The following is a 20,283-nucleotide window of genomic DNA, read 5'->3' as shown; positions in this document are numbered from 1 at the left end:
AATCACACTTCAACCTCCCATTTCCTCTCAGCAACTATTCATGATACTACAATCCACCTCAATAATGAAGCTATCAATCCATTCAAAGTAAAAAGGCAACACCATCAACGACCATTAACATAAATTTTCTTTTGGCAATGTCATAATTTTCGAATTATCTTTCCGCTTATAACACACCCGCATTCAATCAAACCTTCCAGAAATCCCACGTCGACCAAGGCCATTTCAGTAATTCCACCCCCACTCCTCGTCAGACTCCTCTACAGGTTCCAACCAGAGATGAAACCTCTTTCATTTCTGTCCGTGAATGGCAGATTTCCATGAAACTCCTCCTCTCTCCCTCTCTCCATGCCTTCTTCCATGGTTCGCATCTCTCTCCTCCTCCCCATACTCCAAACCCTGATTCTCATCTCCACAAACTCCAATCCCATTCCCAAAACTACTTCACCCCAAAGCCCAACCCAGTTCTCCAACACCCTTCCATATCCCACTCCAAACTCAAACGGGTCTTCAAGAACTGTCTCGAAGATTCTCTGGTACGCACCCTTGAGAACCAACAAGGTTATAGTCGATGGCAACTCCACCATTTGCAGTCGCAACAGGACCTTTCAGCTCGGCTTCTTCCCCTTTAATGGCGGCGCCTACTTGGCAATAATGTACTCCTCAATTCAGGTCCCCACCGTAGTCTGGGTCGCCAACCGCGACCGCCCCGTCAAGAATCTCACTTCAGCCAGACTCGAAATCACAGCCACCGACGGCCGGCTCGTCGTTATAGACTCCGATAACTCGACTCTCTGGGCCAGCCAGAGCACCGCCGCCGCCTCCGCCGTCGGCGCCCAAGTCGTGCTCTTGGAGAGCGGCAATCTGGTGCTGCTCACCCGCTCCGGGGAACTCGCGTGGCAGAGCTTCGATCACCCGGCTGACACGTGGCTCCCCGGCATGAATCTGACGGCGGAGCGGGGCCTGACCAGCTGGCGGAGCGCGGAGGACCCGTCCCCGGGTTTGTATTCGCTGCGGTTGCGCCCGCAGGATTACGGTGAGTTTGAGCTCGTTTTTAACGGTAGTGTTGAGTACTGGAGGACCGGGGTTTGGGACGGTAAGGCTTTCGCTGATGTGCCGGAGATGACTGTTAAGTATATCTATATGTTTCACTTCGTAGACCCGTTCAAGCCGACGGCGTCGTTTGGGTTCACCGAGCGGCCGTTGGAGAGAGGGTTGGACCCTCCGCTGACCCGGTTCCAGATAGACCATTCGGGTCAGCTCCGGCAGTATACTTGGGGTTTAAGCGAGACCTGGGACAAGTTTTGGTACCAGCCTGAGGACAAGTGCAGAGTGTTTGGTTTGTGTGGGAGGTTTGGGGTTTGTGATAGTGAGACCGCTGAACCCTGTGAGTGTCCCTCAGGGTTTAAGCCTGTGGATGAGTCTGGTTGGGACTCTGGGGACTATTCCGGTGGGTGTGAGAGGTTTGGTGATGTGCCTTGTGAGGAAAGAGATGATGGTTTCGTGGAGGTTCAGGTTGAGAGTTTGGCGGAAAGTTGGCATAATAGTTCGATTACTGGTAGGGATGGTTGTGAAAAGATGTGCTTGCAAGTTTGTTCTTGTATTGGTTTTCAGTACAACGAGAGATCTAGTTTGTGTAGACATTATTTCGGGTCTGTGTCGAATTTGAGGAATCTGAGCTCTGATGGTAATAGCAGTATGGACGCTGGTAGTGTTTTGAATTTGAAGGTACGAAAAGGTGTGATCTTGAAGAACAGGAAGGCTAAGGTTATGAATTATACAGTTTTTGGTGCTAGCATTGTTGGGTCAGTTGCGGTTTTGGGTTTTGTGGTGGTGGTTGTATTGATTAGGAGAAGAAGGATGAAGAGGAATGGAGGAGCAGAGGAAAGTGTTTTGCTGCCGGTGTTGAATTTGAAGGTATTTTCCTACAAAGAGCTTCAGACTGCAACCTGGGGTTTTAAAGAGAAACTCGGGCATGGTGGCTTTGGAGCGGTTTTCCTAGGGGAGCTATCAGACCGTACTCTTGTTGCAGTGAAACGCTTGGAGAGGCCAGGCAGCGGAGAGCAACAATTCCGAGCAGAAGTTTGCACCATTGGCAACATTCAGCATGTCAATCTTGTGAGACTCAGAGGCTTCTGCTCAGAAGATTCTCATAGACTTCTGGTATATGATTACATGCCAAATGGTCCTCTAAGTGTGTATCTACGTCGAGACGGTCCAAATTTGAGCTGGGATGTTAGGTTTCGGCTAGCGGTTGGTACGGCAAGAGGCATTGCATATTTACATGAGGGGTGTAGAGATTCCATAATCCATTGTGATATCAAACCAGAAAACATTTTGCTTGATTGTGATTACACGGCAAAGGTGTCAGATTTTGGGTTAGCAAAGCTGATTCACAGAGACTTTAGTGGAGCATTAGCTGCTGATGGTAATCATGGCTATACCTATGGCTATGTAGCGCCAGAGTGCAGACCTGGTGATCCAATCACCACAAAAGCCGATGTTTACAGCTATGGAAAGACATTGATAGAATTACTTGGAGGCCATAGAATGTGGGAGGCACCTCCATCTACAGGCGGCAGAGAGGGTGGAAATGAAATAACAGATTCTTGGTGCTTTCCTTCGTGGGCATCACAGCAGATAATTGATGGCAATGTGGTGGCTGTAATTGATGATAGACTCGGGAGCAAGTATAACCTTAAGGAGGCAGAGCGTGTTGCATTAGTGGCGGTGTGGTGCATACAGGACGACGAGGCAACAAGGCCTACAATGGGGATGGTAGTGACAATGTTGGAAGGGGTCGTGGAAGTGACTGTTCCTCCAGCACCAAAGTTGTTACAAGCGCTGGTTTCAGGGGAGTCATTCTGTGGGGTGAATTCCGATTCTGGACACAGTCCATCGATTGCCAGCGACAACTTCTCTGGTTGTAATACGAAATTATCTAGTTGCGGTTCAGAGTCGTCACTTGGTAATGTCTCTTCCTTAGTAAATGAGAATGTGCATGAAAACCGAAGAAGTTCAGTGAGCTTTACTGTCAATACTGACCATAGCTAAGAGCATTACACGCCAGTCACATTTTCTGCTCTCTTCACAACAAATTTCTCTCCCTGTAAAAAATTTAGAAAAAGATCTTTTGTAGAGTATATTGATGTATAAAGTAATTTTCCCATTAGGAAAAGTTTTGCCTCTTTGAAATTAGATCTTTACAAGATGGATCTGAAATCCCAATAATATTCTTTCCAGTTTTCCCTTGGTTCCTTTCCTTATTGTAGGGTTTTGAGTCACATTCTCATGATTATATATTTGACATTCCCTTTTTAGGTCGGTAGATGATATGATATGCCCCATCATTTTGCTCTGTCTTTTCCTTTTGCTAATGATTATGCCTTTTTGTTATCTATTATAGTCCACACTGTAAACGGTCATAGGATTCTCTTACAGTCACTTCGAAGATCCGAAAGGACAAAAGAGAGAGATTGAGAAAAATTGAGAGAATTATGAGCATTTTTTGTGCAATGGCGTAGTTGGTCATAAGCATGAGATTATAACAAAAATGCAAGTAGAGAATCCGATGTTTTGATCACATAAATAGAAGCAACAAACTAACACACGAGTGTCTATAGTTCATTTTATAGTGTTTTGTTAATTCAACAGATAATATAACGAATATACAGTATCAACACATAAAACATAAGTGAAAAAATATGAAGATTTAAGGGCCATCTCCAATTGGGTTTAAAATGGACTATATAGTCTAAATTTTAGACATTTGGAATGTACTATTAATCTAAATAGCAAGGTCTATAATTTTTCCAACTTCAATTATTTGAGGTTTAAATTATAAATTTTAATATATTTTATTCAAATTTGAACCAATTAATCATTCAAAGGTGGGCCAGCAGCTTTCCATTCATGGTCTAAACGTTGGACTATATTTTAATATTTAGAACAACTTATAGACTTTAGCCCTCCATTTGTGTTTTTTGTAAGAGACCCAATCAATGATTCAAGATGAGTTTTGGACATCCATGGTCTATAATTTAAACTATACACGTTTGATTGGAGATGGCCTAATCACCTCATTTTTCTACATTCTATTCCATCACGAATTGTGCTTGCATAAACTCACCTAGAGGTTCACATAATACTAATTTTTATAAAAGAATATTACTTCGTAATATCAAATCATTCAAATGTGAATCAAAGTATTAAAGGCAAAGTGTACCCAAAAAAAAAAAAAGTATCAAGGGCAATTACTACGTGTACAATTCTTCAAAGAAATAACTGAAAACTGAACTTTGTTCTCTTGCAAACTGACTTGGTCATCGTCTTCTGTCAGATTGATTTCTTTCTATGGTTTGCCTAAATTATAGCTTGCAGCAAACAGTCTGCAAAACCAGAAAATTAATTTGAGTCAAAGTATTAAATAAAACAAATAAAAACTGCAGAGCAAGAGATCAAAACTTTTCTCAGCTTTCTTCATTCTGAAGCTTCAGAAGGTGCAAAAAGGCTCAAAGGGTTCATCAAAAATTTGCAAAAATAGGTACCCTGATAGGACATGAAGCAGTTAAGGCAGAGGAGAGTAGTAGACTATCCTCTCCTAGTCCTAGGTCTTCACCGAGGCAACGACATAGCCCGAAACAAAAATCAATGGATGCAGTTTCATCTATGGAAACTGCAGATCTCCACTCTGCTCCTACTACATTTATTGGGTCAAGTGATGGAGATTATCCGGTGATAAAAACCTTTAATGATGCCAAGACCATATGCTTTGTGGAGTCTCAAAAGCTTTGGGCCATTGCTGGTCCTATTGCCTTTAACATTTTGTGCAACTATGGTGTTAACTCCTTCACAAACATCTTTGTTGGGCATATTGGAAATTTGGAGCTCTCTGCTGTTGCAATTTCTCTGTCTGTCATTGCAAATTTCTCTTTTGGCTTTCTGGTAATTGATTGCTATTCTATCCCTACTCATCATGTTTCTTTTTTCTTTCCTTTTTTGTTGGCAAAGCTACTCATCATGTTTCTGACTACTGTCATTTCATATATACAAAAAGTGTTTGATTTAACTTGTTGCTAGAACTATGTCATTAAATTACTCCAGTTGTTTGCATGGTTACGCCTCATGAATAACCACTAAACTCCAAGGTCTCGTGTTTAGTCTCACTCTGCATGGGGAGAGGAAGACAAATTTTAGATAAAATTTTATAAAACAATAATGTAGACATTTTGGCAGTTTTGATCTCAGACCTCATGCAACCGAAGCTATGAATCTATGATACCATCTTAGAAAATGGTTGGACAGTAAAAGTTTATGGTGTTAGGAAATGACACAACAATGTATATTACAAGCATTTGATTTAATCTTGTAGGGGTGTCTAAATGCATCAAATGTATACTAGATTTCGATCAATGGTTAAACCTACTAAGCAATCAATGCTGTATGAAACTGCAGCTTGGGATGGCAAGTGCACTTGAAACACTGTGTGGGCAGGCATTTGGTGCTGGGCAAGTAGAAATGCTAGGAGTTTACATGCAACGATCATGGTTAATTCTGATAATCACATGCTTTGGTTTACTACCACTTTATGTGTTCGCGACGCCAATCCTAAAACTCCTTGGCCAAGAAGATGACATTGCAAACCTTGCCGGGAAGTTCTCTATCCAAACCATTCCTCAAATGTTTTCACTGGCCATCAATTTCCCAACTCAAAAGTTCTTGCAAGCACAGAGCAGGGTTTCGGTTCTGGCATGGATTGGTTTTGCAAGTCTAATTCTACACATAGGAATCCTCTATGTCTTTATCGAATTGTTCGGGTGGGGAACGAGTGGTGCTGCTGCAGCCTATAATTTCTCGGCATGGGGGATGTCATTGGCTCAAGTCTTTTATATAGTTCGTTGGTGTACAGATGGTTGGAAGGGATTGTCATGGTTAGCCTTCAAGGAATTATGGTCCTTTGCAAAACTCTCCCTTGCTTCAGCTGTAATGCTTTGCCTAGAGATTTGGTACTTCATGACCATAATTGTTCTCACCGGACACCTTGATGATCCTGTTATTGCAGTTGGCTCCCTTTCAATATGGTAAGTTTATTCCTCAGCTTAGTTGTCACCCTTTCTACTCTTAGTTTTAGTCACTATTGCTCACCACATATACACAGTCCAAGTCTTCATTGCTTCCATCAAACGTTAATGATATCATATAAGATATCTCGAATGTCATGTCGTTGGACTCTTCATTCCAATTCAAGCGAGTCTACTTGATCGATGGTCTAGAATCATAGTCTAACAAAATATGCACTAGATATAGGACATTTCCCCTTTAGTACTATACTATAGTTCAAACTTTCAATATGATTTGTGTGTTCCTGTTTCAGCATGAATCTGAATGGTTGGGAAGGCATGTTGTTTATTGGGATCAATGCAGCAATAAGGTAAGAAATGTTCATTTGGCTACCAATTATTATTTTCTTATTATCAGCTCCTTGGAGAACAAGTTCTTCAATTTAAGTCCTTGGCAGCGTTCGAGTCTCCAATGAGCTTGGATCGGCACATCCGAGAGCTGCAAAATACTCCGTCATTATCACGATCATTGAGTCTCTAATCATTGGAATCTTTTTCGGGGGGATTATCTTGGCGGCCAAAGACCACTTTGCCATCATCTTTACTGAGAGCAAAGAGATGCAACAAGCAGTTTCTCGTTTAGCTTTCCTTCTCAGTATTACAATGATACTCAATAGTGTTCAGCCGGTTATTTCAGGTAGCATACATACTTCGATGCAGACTATGAATTAGGATCATTGATTGACTACAATCTTGTTTTAATGTGCGGTTTTTATTGACATTCCGAAAACATAATATGTGGATATCATCCCGAAGAACTTGAAGTAATAGCACTATGGTTTGCAGGTGTTGCTGTTGGAGGAGGGTGGCAAGCTTTGGTGGCTTACATAAACTTGTTTAGTTATTATATTGTTGGTCTACCTCTTGGGTTTCTTCTTGGTTACAAAACAGGGATGAGAGTGGAGGTAAACTATCATTTCTCATTGTTCATCTTTGACTAGTCTATTCAACTGTTTCATTTCCGTAACAAACCTAACATGAACTAACAATTAATAGTAATTATGCTAACCTAGCTATCATAATTCTAGCCCTTTCGAGTCTTTGACCTAAGCTAACGAAAACTGCTAATGTTGTAGGGAATTTGGATTGGTATGATATTCGGGACATCCTTGCAAACACTGATCCTCTTGTACATTGTTTACAAAACCAACTGGAACAAAGAGGTAAGTTCTAGTGTGTATAAAACGTCTTGATCTTTCAAAAAAATAGAATCTGGCCAATTTAACATATGAAACTGCAGGTAGAACAAGCCTCGGAAAGAATGAGGCAGTGGACTGGAGATGAACTACTAGTAGTTGATAACAAAAGGAAGAGTGGACAAGAAGGTGGACCTCTAATATTGTAGAAGAATCAACTTTCTTTGGCTGTAAATTCTTTCCATTTCTACTTTCAGAACTATTCACTGACTGTGACAAGAAAGAAGGAACTGTACAGTACGTTGTAAAAGTTTGCTGCTGTAGGTCTTCTTTAATTTCATTCATCAAATTGTACAGCGCGCCACAGATAGTCTCTAGCTAGCATTCTATTGTTTTTAATTAGAAAGTACAACATTAGTTGACTATGACTCGGACGTGACAACCAAATTTTAGTTTTTTTTTTTTTTTTGGATCTAAGAATGCATTCGTTCAAATCAATACAGAACTTACAATCAAAGAAAAAGAACATATGTACTGGCATCATTAAACCCTATCACAAGGAAAGAGTACCACACTCCATTACTACTCGCTTAACTACTTAATTCTTTTTCTATGATAGAGGTGAGCCAATTTAGCATCATCCTCCACCATAGGTAGTATAAGGTAAAGATAGAGCAGTGCTAGCCACACAATGAGTGCTCTTATTACAGACTCTAGAAGCATAACCCCGACTATAAGACCGAAAACTACTCAAAAGTAACTTCACTTTATCCATCAACACCCCTTCTGGACTTATAGCCTCCTCCGTCAAGTTTAAAATGTAATACATGGCTTACAATCAAACAAATCAAAAATCGGCTAATCATCTAAGCACTATAAAAATATATCTATTTAATTTCAATAATTAAATATTGGGTAATATTATATTATCTTTATTTTTATTTTTATCAGCAATTAAATTACATTAATGAAAACATAGTTCACGAGGTAGATCATTATGTGTAATAATAAATGTGGCATTGGTAATCATACGTAGGGCTGTACACGGATTGGATTGGATCAGTTTTGACTGCAAACCGTCTCTATGCCAAAGTAAGCGGTTTAAACATTTTAGACAACCAGTCATCGAAAAAAATAAGCTTAATCCGATCCAATCTAATCCATTTAAAGATGGTTTGGTTTGGTCAGTAAGACAGTTTTAACCTATATAGCATTAACGTTTTGTTTACGAAAAATTCATAGTAAAATACTATAACTCAATCTCAATAATAAAAATTGAATAATCAAAATCCAAAACTAATATTCAAAGAACAAAATCTAAAATAGTTTCAAAATGATTCACTTATTTGGGTTTTAAGCCTTTGGGTCTATGATTCAATAGAGTAGTATATCATTTTGAGAATCAAATTATAATTGGAGATTTAGAACTTACTTATAAAAGACTACCCACAAATATATATATATATATATTATGTATATAAATTTAAATTTTTTTCTGTTATATTTAATACATACCGATCGGTTCGGGTTTCGCGGTTTAAGTAAAAGAAAAACCAAACCAAGCCAATTCATAAACAGTTTGGTTCGGTATTGAACTGTCTTTCATATTTTAACTCCAAAAAATCTTAACCAAACCATATTTACAGGTCGGTTTCAACCGGTTTGACCGGTTTGTACCGTGTTTTGCACACCCCTAATCATACGGTCATAGGATAACCATTCATTTTCTTTTAAGATAAATTATGATATGCGAAGACAACGTGTACAATTTCTATCAAAACTTCAAGATAAGTAAACCTAAAAATGTAATGCAAATTCTCTTACAATATATATATCTATATATATATATATATATTTATAAAATCATTTTACATTCACAACAAACCCCTATAAATGAATAATGTTGAGACTACATTATTCATTTATCGTGATAATTTTCACCATAAATCACTTGTGCCCTTGCACTTATAATTTCATCACGGGTGCTCCTGTACTTATCAATTTCAATCAATTTTGTTTACCTTTAGCTTTTTGCCAATTATTATGCAATAAATTTTGAAATTCTCTTCAGTTATGATATAATTTTGCATTCCGAGTTAGTGAATCATCATCCTACAAGGGAGTGACGAAGTGGTGTTAGCTCAGTGGTTAGAGCACCCACTACCTAAGATCCATATCATAGGATCGAGTCACTATGGGGGTATGAGTGAAATCTTTTGATCATCTTTAAATAAACAGAAAAAAAAAAAAAAAATCCTACAGGAGTCCAATAGAGCCACGTTTTCAATTTACAATACAGAACAACGAATAATTGGACAAGATTGATTAAACCGGAGAGTATGGGCACAACTGATTTACAATGTAAAGGGTAGGGAAGCAAAATCAAATTAACCCAAATTGAAACTAACATTTGGGCCCAAATCTTCTCAAGATTAATCCTTCGCTCATGTCGTTAATCTTGCCATCATCTAGGTTTGAGAAGCTATATACATTGCCTATAGTTATTGTTCTATCTCCAAGCATCAAATATGATTCTTCCTGCCCCGTCGTAGATGAGAGATTTTCAGAAAGATGATACATACCTTTTCCTTGCAAGCACAGACGTCGTGGTAATTACATTACCGGTTGGATTCGCTTTCGGGGATAAAGGTCATTGCGGACATAGAAGCAATGATGTATTAGTTCGTCATCCAAAAAAATGGATAAAGCATAGGAGGGAGACATGGAGGTTAGAGAGGTTTGTAGACAAGAAGAGTGAGAGGGATTACGATTGTACAAAGTTGAAAAGATGCGATGAAAGACTATTAGAAAAGGTTGGGACAAAAAGAAGAAGAAGAAAACAAGCAAAGGCAAATGGTCAAAAAACATACAAGAGGATTCCTCCCTTAACTAGCCACTCGTCTATCTAGATTTAGCTGGAGTAGATCTAGATCTGGGATTTTGGAAAGCAAGGAAGGGAGACTTTGAGGTTGATGAGGGAAACAAGTAGATTTGCTTTGAGGATTAACCAAAGAATTGTCCTCAACTTCATTCAACATATTGTGAAGTTTGCCTTCTCTTCTCTTTTCAAGTGTCAATAGAATGAGAAAATTATTGGGTGGCGCAATTGTACCATGTGACATGTGTTCTTCATTAATCAAATGATTCAAATCTCTTGATTTTTAAATTTTATGCCCAAACTACCCATGCTAATCTGCTGCAATGATTTGAAATATCGAAAATATCCCTCTCGCTCTACTTTGCTATAATTTAATTGGCGGGTCAAACATGTCATCTGATACGACCGTCCTACCAAAGACTGACTCTAGTCAGTGGGCCATATCCTTTATTTTCAAAGAATTTAACCCACAGACTCTAACCCAAGTAGCCAACTAACTCAACCACAAAGTTAAGTAGACCAAAGGTTGGTTTGATGATGACAGCTGTATATAGAGGAATTTTGGCCCTCCTCCTCCTCCTCCCAAAAACCTATAAAAATTTCTACCTCCTTCCCATCAAAGACTCCTCTTTCTCACACCACCACCCAAAAAAAAAAAAAAAAAAACCCTATGGAAATAAAGCAATTTCAAAGAGGTGGCTTTTAGGCAAAGAATTACATAAACATAAAAGAGAAACAAGTACAGAGGGAGAGAAACAAAGGACAGAGAGGGCAAAAGCCCAAAGGGTCAAGCTTTCAACACCCACCACCAAAATACTACTGGTACGTTTTCTTCTCTCAGTCCTCTATTATTCTTCCTATTTCTTAAGGACAAATATAGTCTAGATTGGGCAAAACCCCTAAATCGTGGTTTGTGGGTCTCTCTGATTCTTTCTTTCTGTTCAAATATTTTGCCGTCTCTTTCTCACATCACATTCACCTCCCGCCCCCCACCCTTCGTCAATCAATGACCGCCTGCACAAAAAAAGGGCGGGCCTGAAAAAAATCAAAATCAAAATTTTCCACAAAACAAACCCTAGATGGATCTCTTATTTCCCGCCAAAAGTCCCTTCCTTTACACTCACCCACACCCTTAATCGCTACCCTTTTCCTGTTTACATTTTGATTTGCCAACCCCATTTTTGTTTTTTTGTTTTTTTTTGTGTTCTTGAATTTATGTTTTTTGAGTATGAGAAAAACCCAGATTACAAAGTGAGGGGATTTGCTTTTTCTAGGGCTTTGTAATTCGAAATCCATGGCAGGGTGGTCGGTGATAGCTGATGGGTCTGTTGTAGATTGCGAGACTAAGAAGGAGGAAGAGCCGGACTGCTTCTCGGAAGCTTCAAAACGCAGCGTTTCGGGGTTGCCGGACAAGCTCCGGTGCTGGTTCGATCAGTTTCTTGGGGTTTTTCTCAAGGAAATATGTACCCGAGACTCGCTCCGGCCTCTGCCTCCGATGCTCGGAAATGGGCAGAGGGTGGATTTGTTTAAGCTGTTTTGGGCTGTGAGAAAGAAGGGCGGGTTTGATTGTGTTTCGGATTCTGGGGTTTGGGATTTTGTTGCAGGGGAGTGTGGGTTGGGTTTGAGTTTAGGTGGGGCTGTGAAGTTGGTTTACACTAAGTATTTGTACCTGCTTGAGAGGCTTTTGGAGAATAAGGATTTGGAATGGAGTTTGGGTAGTAGTGGCGTTGATTTGGGGAAGCAGTTGATGGATTTGCAGGATGAGTTTACTGGGTTGTTTCCGGAAGTTGCTGATCGGAAGGTGAAAGATAGGGCGGAGTATTTGAATGCGGAGATGTCCCCGAAGAGTTTGAAGGACAGTAATGAGGTGGCCGGTGTGGGAGAAAAGTGTGGTGGGATGAAGAAGAGTGTTGATAATGTGGGGTTGGAGTGGGATTTGGGGACTGTGGAGAAGATTTCGAATAATGTGGCTGGGAATGTGGATGTGATGAACAGTATGGAGGATGCTGGGAAGTTGAGTAACAATGAAGAGGTGAAGAGTGAGGTGGTGGAATCGGGTGCAGGGAAGAAACTTGATGATGACGACGACAATTATATAGATGTAATGATTGTGAATCCAGCCACTATGGAAGTGAGTTCTTGTCGTAAAAGGAAGCGAGAGTCCTTTTGCGGAATGTTGAATTGGATTAGAAAGATTGCAGCAGATCCTTGTGATCCGGCAGTTGGTTCGTTACCAGAAAGGTCAAAGTGGAAGTCCTTTGGGAAGGAGGAGAACTGGAAGCGGGTTTTGGGTGCTCGAGAGGCCATGTTTCTGAAGAGGAATGCTGATTCAGTTGCAGAACCATTTAACTCTCAGGTACTGTCTGTATATCTTGTGTGTTATAATTAATGAGGCGAATTGAAAAAATTACTAAACTGGCATGCCTTAATTTTGTGAGCTTTATCTGGTTTGTACCGTATTTCTATATGTGTATGGATTCCACACGCACTTTCTTTTCTTCTTGATTTAGTCTTGTTTTATTGATTTCCTTATGCTGCCAGAATATCGCTTTTCTTTTTATCTTAATTTTGGGTATGAAGGCTTATGCATATGTCATCACATTATTTATGGTTTAGAGAAAATTTCACAAATGGTCACTCAACTATGACTCATTGACTCTCATTTGACACTTAGTGACTTAAGTGATTGACAGTGTAATAGTTGAGTGACCAAAGTGATATATTTGAAACTTTAGTGACTAAAGTGTCGAATGCGTCATAGTTGAGTGACCATTTGTGGAATTCTCCCTTTCATTTAATATGAGGGAGTGCAACAGTCAGTTTTACTTCTGCACTTGTACTTAGATGTGCAGTGTGTGTAACTCACAAATTGTTGCGGAGACTTAAATTTTGGTAGATATGGAATATTTTAGGTGCAGGATCATTAGCTTCTTTCAATTGTAACGATAGGCTTTAACCTCTACATGGAAACATATTGGCATACCTCTACATAGAAACATAATGGCATACCTGTCTTACGTTGTGCATCTCAACCTTTATTAGATTTTTCTGATGCTGTGGCTTCTATTGTTAGATGTTGTTTGAAACTGATAAACAATGCAACTATTGTTATATGCTTGCTTTCCTTTTAACATTAATATCATGTCCCAATTTGTAGAATAATCAGAGGATTATGCATCCAAGCATGTACGATGATCATCTTGGCTCATCTTACAATCTCAGAGAGAGGCAGAGATTGGAGAAGCAGCTAAGGACAATGTCCGAATCAGGAGCCTGTTCATTCTCATCCCCGGCCAGTGACATGTCCAAAAGCAGCCCTGGCATGGAGGACCACATTGAAGTTCGTGTCGGGTCAAAATATCAAGCTCATGTACCAGAATGGACTGGTGAGTCTTCTGAAAGTGACTCAAAGTGGTTGGGGACAAGGGATTGGCCAATTGAAAACCCAGAGCACAGAAATCTAATCGAAAGGGATCCTCTTGGAAAAGGAAGGCAAGAATCTTGTGGCTGCCAAATGCCAGGTTCTATTGAATGTGTCAGATTTCACATTGCTGAGAAAAGGTTAAGAGTTAAGCGAGAACTGGGATCAGCTTTCTACCATTGGAAGTTCAATCAAATGGGTGAGGAAGTTGGGCTCCCTTGGCCAACTGACGAAGAAAAGAAGTTCAAGGCCATAATAAAGGCAAATCCTCCATCTCTTGGGAAGACCTTCTGGGATGATATAATTGAGTCATTTCCTAAGAAGAGCTGGAGAGAATTGGTAAGCTTCTACTTCAATGTCTATATCTTGCAGCGTAGAGGATATCAAAACAGGTTCACTCCAAACAACATTGATAGCGATGATGAAGATTTAGAATCAGGAACAGCTATTAATGGTTTTGGACAAGAGGAACCCAATTCTTCAAAGTCAATTTTGAAATCCCCGCACAAGCCACATGGGAAATACAGATAGACATGAAATCTACTACAGCTGAATCATCTTGGTCCTTGAAATTTTGGGTGTTAAAGATTGTCCTGATTACAATTGACGTCATAGAGATCAATTTAAAAGTGTTGGAAGAAGCAGCTGTGGCTATTCACAAATACTTCATCTTTAAGTCTTGTTTCGTGATCCTTTTGACTTTTGAGATATGTTTCCTGTTTATTCTTGTTTATCGATGCCAAATACAAGTACTTTTAATTGGAAGTTTCTTTTAGGTTTTTGACAGCAAGAGGCGACCGAAAAAGAAGCCTCTGGAATTATAGGGAAAAAAGTAAGTCATTAGATGTAGATCAGAAAGAGTGGAATTCTGGAAGTCAGATTGTGGTCTCCAGAACCTGTAATTGCAATTATGATGAATTCCGAAATTGGTAAAGTAATGGCTTTTTACTTCAGCCACTTCTGTTTTGGTTTCTTTGTCTGTTGATTCCTATCCTGCTCGGTTTATTCACGTATATGTGTATGCATCTTTTTCCTTTCTTGTGCACACACTTGAATTGAATAATGAATTCAATGCGACTTTCCAAACCCTTCTGAGCAAGTTCATGTATGCTTTCAGGGAAAGCAATCAGAAAGAAGCAAGAAGGTAAATTTTACCTTGATATTTATATATATATATTGGCACCTGGTTTAGGGTTTAGGGGAAAAGAAGGATCATTTAGATGCTTGATTAGGAGTTTAGGAGCACCTTTAGGGGTTTTCTTTAGTAACACAGATTAGACTTGTTTTCATTAGTCAGAATATTTATGTGGGGCTGACTTGAATGTGGCATCTGGTCATTTTCCTACAGGAAGAACTGTTTTTGCAGGTGTAGGATTCGGTTTTACGTTAGCATAGAGAGCCACTAGGATAAATATGTTGTTTTTCGAACAAAAAGAGACGTATTTACAGTCTATGGTGCTGTTTCAGCTGTTTCTTGAAAGTGACTTGTCTTCGCAGGCTGGCAGTCCCCATTGGTTTTTTTTTTTTTTGGCCTTTTTCATTTTTTTCCACAATCTTGTTCATTCTACTGATACCTCACACAATTCACACTTATATGCACAAGGTGGTGTTTTGATCTGATGTCGCCTTATTAGCGCCAGATGTTTGCATGGTGCCCCTGTTCGATTGTTGGGCAGTGTAAGGTAATACTGTTGAGGATATCAAGCTCCTCGAAAGTTGAACTGTTAAACAAACTTTGATAGAAGTTGCATTTTGGTATTAGGATTGTAATAAAGTGGTTCATGCTCTAAGGTCGCTTTGTCCTTCATCAACGCTTTTGGCGCTGGTTCAGTGTACTCAGTTTCATTGTGGACCTCATGTTTTTAAGTTGTGGCCTCAGAAGTACTCGTATGAGCTCTGTTGGGTGAGGTGGGACTAACAAGCAAGATTCTATGACTTCTTATGAAAATATCAGTGTTTCTTATTTTTCTTTTGGGTCACACGATCAAATCGTTGAGCTTTCTGACTTCTACCTACAAAGGCCAAAACTCCAATAGTCTTCCATTTATCTTCTTGGAGTTGGAATTTGACCCGAGTTGTGCAAAATGCATTGGAGCACACATTACTGTTGTCTTCGAAGAGTCTTTGGGACCTCATTTCTGCTTATTATAAATATGGGATTTTCGCAAAGTTGAAACTTGATTCGAATAGTGCTGGTTTTTTGTTGTGAAAATTCAAAACAGGTGCTGGTCTTTACCTCTCAGAACCAATCCCATGTATTTTGAATAATCAACGTATTCCAATCAAACCTTTGTAACCAACTAATTCCTACGGCTTTTGACGCCTAATGAGATTCTTAAATAAGGAGTGAAATTCGCAATCTTGTTGGAGTTTATAAATAAAAAATTATTTATTGGTATAAATATTATTTTTCATTAATAGGTTTTTATTATGAAATAGTCATAGTTTAGGGAAAATTTCACAAACGGTTACTCAAGTATGACTCATTCGACACTTTGGTAACTGAAGTTTCAAATATATCACTTTGGTCACTCAACTATTACATTGTCAATCACTTAAGTCACTTTGTTAATTTTTTTCATTATAAAAAATACTCTTTAGGTTGTCAACTGCAAGTTCTGTGCAGCACTGCAGAACGGTCGCCAGCGACTCCACCCAACCGCAAACCAGCTTCGCAGACCCCCTGCGTCCATTAGGCAAGTCGCGCCTCGCTGTTGACTCTCAATAGAGGCCGGAGGAGCAACGTTCGCACTTTTTCTAGGTTGCGGACGTCCGCTCTCGAACGGCTCCGTGTGTGTGTGTGTGTGTAAGAGACATTTGCTGACTTTTAGCGAATAAATATCATCTGCTATCTCCTCTCTTTTTTTTTTTCTTGTAATGAAGGGTTCGTTGACAAGAGTGGTTCTGGGAGGTCATACACTTCTAATTTACTTTTTAGAATACTTAAAAAGCTAAGTAGATCTCCTTATTTTTACCAAAACGCCCTTGAACATGAGATACAACAATCTATTACTCTACTTTTTATCTCTATTTTCATCCACGAGAAGAAGAATGAATCAAAATCACATGACATTGCTATCTTATAAGTAGGTCTCTTTTCCACCAAAATTAATCAGAGGGTTGATTTTCGATCTTGATATGTTGTTGGAACCCCTTTGAATTTGCTAAAAGAAGGATTTCGAGGGTTTTGGGTTGGAACATCGAGTAATAACTATACCATAATATTCAATTAATTTAGTTTAAGAAAATTACAAATAAGATTGTTTTGAATTTACTTTTGTAATAAATGATGGGTCATGTATATAAATTATTATTTTTACTTAATTGTTTTAGGTAAATATAAAACTATATAGGCAATATAGGGAAATATCGGGAAAAAAAATAATTTAATTGAATGTTATATTTGGTTGGAGGAGGTAAGAAGAGTATTTATTTATTTACTTATTTGTTCAAATCTGTCTTTGTCCTTATTTGCCTTTTCATATAAGCTAACGAAGTCTATTAATAATTTAAAAAAGTTGGAGGGTCCAACTAAAATCACCCCGTTGACAAAGGTAGGTCCTTTTTATTTGTTTTAAGAGGCTTGTGTTGATGAACTTTTCGTTGGCATATGTGGAAGGCTTCTACGACGAATTTCGTCGGAAATTGCCCTTTTATTATACTTTCTTCTTTTTAGATTTTTCGTGAAACGTGTTTCTTCGGAAATAATACCTTTGTTTCTTAATATGTTTTCGCCAACAAATAGTTGTCAGCATCTATGAAATGTTTTTAACGACGAGCATTTCTTTAGCGAAGGAGCATCTATTAATTTGGTTTTTTTTATATGAAACTAGCTTCAGACATGTATAACGAACTTGTTATTGGTGTACAAAGAAAGAACATGAAAGTTTCCTTATAAGCAACTTCTAAATTTTTTTTCCATACTTTTATTTTTGTGTTTTGTTACTTTTACCATACTAACAATTTTAGATGATTTTATATGTTGGACATTGCCTCTTCCAACTTTGGGGCAAACATCACTCGCATCCAAATTCTAACATTGCCTCCAATTATGAGTTACAAACTGATTTGGTATCGACATGAGGACCTACTTTTCAGATTTCGACCCTCACTTTCGATGAAATTGTAACCTCATTCTTCTTCTTCCTCTTATTTTGCTCTCCCCACACTAACCCTTGTAACCCCATATTCTTCTTCTTCCCTAAACCTTAAACCCTTGGTCGACACCCACTCACCTTTCTCTCCCATCCGAACCCTACCACTAATAGCCGACGGTGCGGAAGCAGCACTGCTTGAAGCTTCGACATCACAAACAGATCAAACTAACCAAAATCACTTAACTATACTGAATCACAACCCAAGCATTAAACATTACATTCCACATAGAATTGCAACTTTGAAAAATAAAAACTCAAAGCCTTCGACTTTGAATTTTAATCAGAAACTAAAAACCCAAAACCACATTCAAAAACCTAGTAAGACCCAGATTCGTACCAAATGATAACGCACGATCAAATTGGGCATAGGCGAATACCGATCGAATTGGGCCTTGCTGGAAACGGGCTCAAGGTCCACCGAGACCTGCGAATCATCAAGCTCTTGCAACAACCCTTTTAGGCTCAAAGCCCTTACCGCCGCAATAGGCTCCTATGTTTCATCGAATTTACGGGAATTGACAAGCGAATTTGAACAGAGAGAGTCACAATTTGGCACCCAGAGGAAGAGGAAGAGCAGGTGTCTGACCCTCCTTTTGGGCTTGACTCGGTGTCGTCACTGGGGTCGGGTACATAGTCATTCAACGTCACATAGAGGGATGAGCAATGGGATCCATTGCGGAAAATGGATAATCTAGAACTTCGCAGTACCGATGAACTTGGTATTAAAGAAATTGAGGTATTGGATTTTTGATTGAGTAGTTTTGGAAATTTTAGTTGAATTGGATTGTGATATTGGGTTTGGGATTGGGGGTTGATTTAGGGTTTTGAATAGTCCATAATCTAAAAAGTGGGCCCACATGCCAATGCCCCAAGTCAGTTTGTGACATCACAGTTAGAGACAATTTTGAGATTTGAACGTGGGTGATGAAAATTGGAAGTGCAAGGATGATCATGAGTAAAAAAAAATAAAAAATCAGGGACTAATATGATGTTTGCCCCAAAGTTGGAGGAGGCAAACTGAAAGGTATTATAGGTAGCTCAAAATTTATGAAGCACTTGACACCAAACTCGAGACTTTTTTTTTTTTTTTTTTGTGAAAGGGAGGGTTGTCAATCTATTAATATGAAAAATGTTGATAACCACATATCATGACCCACCATCTGCGGGTTAAGTCAAAATTGAGTCATGCTAGGCTACCCTAAAGCAACCTAAATGTAATTACCCTAGAGTGTAGCTCTAATAACCAAGACCATGCTAGGGTTATGGACCAAGGTCCGACGTAACTTATTCATAAAAAATTCAGGACCACTCTACATAGAGGGGGCTTCCCCGGAATCCCAAATACGAACGCAAAAATAGGCCTCAAAACCACAATAGCACAAACCCACATAACATGGACCCAGGCCCAACACAAAGTACTATGAGCATCCAAGCAGAACGCCACCATCGAAGCTCACCAGAGAAATAGCGCCCGCCTCCATTGCCACCAGCATCACCAAGCAGTCCCTTGATGCCTCAGTCAAGCTGCTACGCACTCTGACCTGAAGATCGATCTGGGGGCCGATTCCGCGACATCACCTGAAACCAAATCGAACTTCGAAGTAAAGGCCTGACTGAAAGCCCAATTGAAGCACCACCGGTTGAGCTAAGGTCGATGCCAAAAGCCAGCCGGTCGGCACGCTACTGCCAGACGCCGTCACTTGGTAGATCTGGGATCCCATGTCTGGTTTGGGTCTACCAAACCACAACACAACTACCCGTCACCACCACTGAAACTAATGGCTGCACAAGCACGGGCGGAACTCGTAGTGGTTAAATCTCATTGACAAAACGACAAAAATAGGGTGCAAAAACTAAAGGTTTGAACGGAAGAGATCTACTAGTTTAGAAAACTCGTTGGCCAAGCACCACAAACACCAACATCACAGGCAAAGAAATTAGGTGATGAAGCCCTAGGGTTAGCTGCCACAGAGATGAGAGAGCTAGGGCTCTCATACTATAGTCACATCACTCACATGTTCTTGTTGAAGGGAATTCTCCAAGTAGGAAAAAAAAAAGGACTCTGTACACATTGCCACCATCTTGATTTCCGATATGGCAATGGGGAATCCATGATTGCTCAGTTTAAGTTCTTAATATCTTCAGTCATTTTTGAAATGAGAGAAAAAAACACAATTCGTCAGAAATGTATATCTTTTTTCTACATACAAATTATTTGAGCTGTCCATTCTCCATTGAATGCATCATAATACCAGCTGAACCTTTCTCTCTCTAATGTAACTTCTACATTTTTTTTTTTTTGGTTGGAACTTCTAAAATCTTTTGCCTTAGTCTTTTTGTGGAACCTTAATTTCGTTTTCTTTCCTCCCACAACTTCAATAAATAAGACAGAAATATCAAGCTGCTAAGCATTTGAAACAAGTGTCCCCACGCAACGTTGTGTAACCACCTCAATTTTATATGTGTTAACATAAGATAGATAACTAATGCAATCCATTCAATGACTCATAAAATTAGACACTTCTAGCGTCCACTAGCACAATGAATAATAGAAAATTGGTCAAACAATTCA

At 39.3% G+C, this 20,283-nt stretch overlaps 3 protein-coding genes across 3 annotated transcripts; all 3 read left to right on the top strand.

The window, feature by feature from the left end:
- The first annotated feature begins 277 nt into the window (after positions 1–277).
- LOC112181678 (G-type lectin S-receptor-like serine/threonine-protein kinase SD2-2) lies at positions 278–3,258 on the top strand. The gene has a single exon (XM_024320064.2). The coding sequence runs from the start codon at positions 349–351 to the stop codon at positions 3,052–3,054; it is 2,706 nt and encodes a 901-aa protein (XP_024175832.1). The 5' UTR covers positions 278–348; the 3' UTR covers positions 3,055–3,258.
- Positions 3,259–4,443: 1,185 nt separating this feature from the next.
- LOC112181677 (protein DETOXIFICATION 34) lies at positions 4,444–7,687 on the top strand. Its single transcript, XM_024320063.2, has 7 exons — positions 4,444–4,944; positions 5,455–6,080; positions 6,374–6,430; positions 6,518–6,756; positions 6,906–7,024; positions 7,196–7,282; positions 7,360–7,687. The coding sequence occupies exons 1-7, from the start codon at positions 4,651–4,653 to the stop codon at positions 7,462–7,464; spliced, it is 1,527 nt and encodes a 508-aa protein (XP_024175831.1). The 5' UTR covers positions 4,444–4,650; the 3' UTR covers positions 7,465–7,687.
- Positions 7,688–9,977: 2,290 nt separating this feature from the next.
- LOC112181676 (AT-rich interactive domain-containing protein 1) lies at positions 9,978–14,511 on the top strand. The gene is made up of 4 exons (XM_024320061.2): positions 9,978–9,983; positions 10,865–10,955; positions 11,435–12,489; positions 13,291–14,511. Exons 1-4 carry the CDS (start codon positions 9,978–9,980, stop codon positions 14,083–14,085), a joined length of 1,947 nt encoding a protein of 648 aa, XP_024175829.2. The 3' UTR covers positions 14,086–14,511.
- The last annotated feature ends 5,772 nt before the right edge of the window (positions 14,512–20,283 follow it).

This window comes from Rosa chinensis, chromosome 1 (assembly GCF_002994745.2).
Source record: "Rosa chinensis cultivar Old Blush chromosome 1, RchiOBHm-V2, whole genome shotgun sequence".
Classification (NCBI taxonomy): Eukaryota; Viridiplantae; Streptophyta; class Magnoliopsida; order Rosales; family Rosaceae; genus Rosa; species Rosa chinensis.
Note: the sequence above shows the minus strand (reverse complement) of the source record. Positions and strands in the feature narration are given on the sequence as shown.